The sequence below is a fragment of the Coffea arabica genome, chromosome 10e, assembly GCF_036785885.1.
Source record: "Coffea arabica cultivar ET-39 chromosome 10e, Coffea Arabica ET-39 HiFi, whole genome shotgun sequence".
Lineage (NCBI taxonomy): Eukaryota > Viridiplantae > Streptophyta > Magnoliopsida > Gentianales > Rubiaceae > Coffea > Coffea arabica.
In genome coordinates this window covers 12,267,607-12,272,412 of record NC_092328.1, presented here as the reverse complement: position 1 = coordinate 12,272,412, position 4,806 = coordinate 12,267,607, and the positions used below count along the sequence as shown (strand labels likewise).

General features: G+C 39.3%; 1 protein-coding gene across 1 annotated transcript; it reads left to right on the top strand.

The window, feature by feature from the left end:
• Positions 1–3,786: 3,786 nt before the first annotated feature.
• LOC140015106 (uncharacterized) lies at positions 3,787–4,476 on the top strand. The gene has a single exon (XM_072066990.1). The coding sequence runs from the start codon at positions 3,787–3,789 to the stop codon at positions 4,474–4,476; it is 690 nt and encodes a 229-aa protein (XP_071923091.1).
• Positions 4,477–4,806: the final 330 nt, after the last annotated feature.

Sequence of the window (4,806 nt, the reverse complement as noted above, 5' to 3'; positions counted from 1 at the left end):
CGCACAACTGATCCCGTCATTTGCCAATATGGTCCCGAGAAAGAAGTAGTTAAAAATCACCAAATCCAAGTTATTCAGTTTTTGAAAAGTTTTCTTTTTCACGTTACCCGGATTGGGATCTGATTAAGTCGTGGTAGGTCTCCACCAAAACCCTCGAGGGAAGAATCAGGTCAAGATGAAGAAACACCTCATCTTCTAGTGTTTAATGAAATATAGGGCGTCTACAACCAGGCGTCTCACCGGTGATCGAGTTTCGAAATAGAACCACCCATTATCCTGACCCTTGCATTTGATCTTGTAAAACCTTCAGAACAGGTTTACCGATGCATTGATCCCAAGGTGCTTGCATAGAATCTCAAATCTCATTAGGATTCGGATGGCATTCGGCACCAATTGATTGATCCGAACTCCCTAATAATATACACTTCCTTGTAGGGATCTCGTCAAGGGTAATCTCAGTTCCATCTTGCCTTATTCGTAGTGAATGCCAATATAATCCTTGGGGGTCAGCAAGTTCGGTGTCCTTCTTGGGACACCTTGACCTTCATTACATGGGGCCATGGATATTGGTCAAGAATGTTTTGAACATTTTGTCGAGTACAATAACTTTCGAAATCAGATACCGAGTCGAAATCAAATTTGACAATGTTTGCAGGAGCCTCCGGGATCCTCGCAATTGCGAAAAATTCGTAAACGATAGTTTCCTCTTGTACTCCCGACGTTTCTTCCTAAGATCTCTCATGCTCTTCTAGAGACCCCAGATCTTGCCTTGACTCCGTCCGATCATCAGATTCCTCCCTCATCGAGCTCTCTCCTTCTTTCGAGGCCTGGGGATGATGATAGATACAATGCACCATGATGAATAGCTTAGTTACTTACTCTGATTGACTTCGAAGGGAAGGAAAATCCATATATAGCTTTGGAAAATGCTGTCGAAATAAACAAGAAAACTGCAAGATAACCTAATGACTACGGGAGTAAAAAACTAAATTGGCATGCAGAGAAAGAGAGAGAATCACAGTTGAAGTCAAGTCCTCTATTTATAAGAGAGGGCAAAAGTCAAAGATCAGTTCACTTCACCTGCTCGCTCGAAACTCGCACCCAGCATTACTTGTTCCTCTTTTTACGGATTGTTGAGTGTCCTATCAATCATTCATAGTACCTATCCCATAAACTTGTCTCGGCCGGCACCCTAAACTAGAGGGTCAGATGATGTACTCACACCTTTTCCGGACACTTCTCAATCTAAGGAGTCATCTTGTAGTTTAGAAGCCTCGTGACCCGAGTATACTTACGATAAGATGTGATTGACTTAACACCATTCAGGATTTTGCAGGCCTATACTCCTACAAGAGTAGACCTAGAACCGACCTATCACCGCATCCCGTCCTATCAAAGTGGCTCGAATCCCAAGAACACATCTCAAGTTTCACTATAAATACCTCCCTTTCTTAGACCCGAGAGGTAACTGCTTCTTAACTCTCCTACTCGATAATTTATTTCCAAACTGTTAATTCTTGCTTACCTAAGCATTGGAGTCAAATTGGGGGAATACCACGCCTTTGATTCTGACTTTATACAGGAAATCCAACCTAGAATTTATCAATCTCCAGTCTTCTCGGAAGGTTCAATTGTGACTCTACAGAAAGGATTAATTAGGACTTGACTAGAGCCACATGCTCCGTCAAAATCTCAGAGCAAATGGTTTATCAATCACTATTCATCATCTCTCCCTTATAAATATCATCATCTATCTTCATTTAAGAGGCATCTCACTCGAGCTCTCAAACTCCTGATCTGTTATATCTAGACTAATTTGATCACTCACTCAAGCTCTCAGACTCCCGATTTGTTATACCCAGACTAACTTGATCACTAGAGATATACTAGGGGACTTAGTCCTGATTCTCTTCGTCTCATTTGCGAGTCAACGGATCGGATAGCATTACCAGCAGGGGCGGAGGGAAGGGGGGGCCAGGGGGGCAACCGACCCCCTCTAATTGTTAAAAAAGATTTCTAAGTAAAAAAATTTTTATTATTATGTTTTGCCCCCCCCCCCAAAATTGATCAAAAAATTCACTTTGCCCCCCCAAGGGCCCAAAGAATAATGTTTGAAAGTTATTTGGACTTGGTCCAAATAACAGAGAATTGCCACTTTTCTTAACGGACTTCATACAAGTGCAAAGAAAAGATAGCCAGTTAACCTAGCAATTGACTCTGCTACAGTTCTTCTTCCTAGAAAGTAGAAACGTCAAAATCTTCTCACCTTGTTCCGCAGAGATGTATCAAATCTATTCAAACGATACATCATTAATTACTGGAATTGATCCTTGTGAGCTCACAAAGTCATGGCTTCTCATAATCTCATCGAGTAGAGACCATTAAAGGCTTGAAGAACTTTCTCCTGTGAAGACCTTCCCCCACACATGGCTAAGGATTGTACCATTGCATTTTGCATGGTCTAGGTAATTTTTCTTTTAGCATTTGCTGAATGTGTCTTTTTTTTCAAGAAGTAAAGGGGTTGTTTCATATTATTGTATCATCAGAGCAGGTTAATGAATTAGACATTGGTTGCTTAAATTGACCTGTAAGTTGCAATGCCAGATAAACTAACACTGATCATCAATACCATTTCAGACTATTGTAGCTATTACCATTTACCAGGTTAGTTTGACATTGCATTTATTTAGTGAAATATGGGTGTAAAAAGTTTGCCTGCCAGTTGTTTGATGAATTGCTCGAGGGGGACTTGTATTGTTTTTCGTACTCGGCCTTCTGAATTCGGGTGATAAGCATTTATTTTAGTTGATTCTGAGACTGGTTTCCTTTTCCAATTTTCATACTAATTTTATTTTGAGGATCCTGTTGGCTTCCTTGGGTGATGGCTGGGCTTTTCAGTCAGGCTGAATGGCCGAAATTTGTAAGGGAATTAGGAAAACCAGTCTTTTGCATTGGTCAAGTTCCCATCTCTATAGGCCATAACCAGCATTTCTCAATCAATTTTATTTCGATTACAGGTTGTTGTTTTGTTGCAAATATAGTGGTAATGGCCAACAGGACAATTGATTCTTTTTTCAAGAAAAGACGTCTAGAACCAAGTGGAAGTGGTGAAACTCCTTGTCCTCTTCGTGATTCTTCTCCTAAGCATCAAACAAAGAAATTTTGTAGAGCTGAATCATTAGAGTTTGATATTTCATCCATAGAACGTGATCCTGGAAAGCGAAAATCCATTTGGGAATATCTAGAGCATCAAAGGGATGAGGTATGGAGAGCATATATTTAGTTTGGGCCATACCAACCTGAGCTTCCGATTGAATCAATGGTTGTTGACAAGAAGGGCCGACGTTTCCTTTTCTCTTGGTATAAATTGTTTCCAGATTGATTGGAATTTTCTCCAACAAAGAATGCTGCATTTCGTCTTCCTTGCTCACTTTTTTCCAAGCCAACAGACCGTTTTGGATCAATGGCCTTCACAACTAGTGGATTTAGATCATGGACGAAGGTAAATGATGGAAAAAAATTGTGCTTTTTTAAATCACATTGGAAAAGATCCTAACTCATCACACAAAGTGGCAATGCAATGCTATCATGATTTGGGAAACTCATTGCAACATCTTGATAAAATTATTGAGAAGCAAAATTCTGAGCAGGTTGCAAAAAATCGGTTGCAACTTCAAGTTTCCATAGATGCTGCAAAATGGTGTGCATTTCAAGCGGTGGCTTTTAGGGGTCATGATGAAAGTTTAGATTCTAACAATCGAGGTAATTTTATTGAGTTGATCAAACATGTGTCTTCTTATAATGAAAAAGTGGCTGCTGTGGTCCTTGATAATGCTCCTCGAAATGCATCTTTACTTCTCCTACGATCCAAAAGGAGATATTGTCCATTTGCTCTCGAAGATACAAAAGTATATTCGAGAGGAGATTAGTGATTCAAAATTTTCTATACTTGTTGATGAGGCTCAAGATAGATCAAAAAGAGAGCAAATGGCTATTGTTCTTAGATTTGTGGACAAGCAAGGCTATATTCGAGAGAGATTTTTTGACATTGTTCATGTGCACGAAACCAATTCCTTGACTTTGAAGGAGATATGTGATGTCCTTTCTCGCCATAATCTTAGTGTGCAAAACATTCATGGCCAAGGATATGATGGAGCTAGTAACATGCGTGGAGAATGGAATGGATTGCAAGCATTATTTATTCAGGAGTGCCCCTATGCATATTATATTGACTGTTTTGCTCATCGACTGCAATTAACATTGGTAGCAACATCTCAAGAGGTAATTCCTGTGGAACAATTCTTTACATACTTATCTCTTCTTATAAATTTAATTTCATCTTCTTGCAAACGGGTGGACCAACTTAGAGTTGCTAGAGCTGCTAGAATTGTTGAATTGATTGCTATTGATGAACTTGAGACTGGTAGGGGTCAGAATCAGATTGGTACCTTAAAACGGCCAAGGACTACAAGATAGGGGTCTCATTTTAGTTCTATCTGTAGCTTATTCACAGAATATGAAGACATTTGCTCTGTCCTAATTGATGTTATCAATTATGGAAATACATCAACTCAAAGAAGTGAAGCTGACAGAGTTTACGATTTCATGACATCCTTTGATTTTGTTCTTGTTATGCATATGATGAGGGATATTTTAGGATTTGCACAAGTACTTTCTCAAGCTTTACAATGCAAATCTCAAGATATTTTGAATGCCCTTAAATTGGTTTCAGTAACAAAGGATCGACTTCAAAGTTACAGAGATAATGGATGAAATGAATTGTTCACCAATGTAAAGACATTTTGT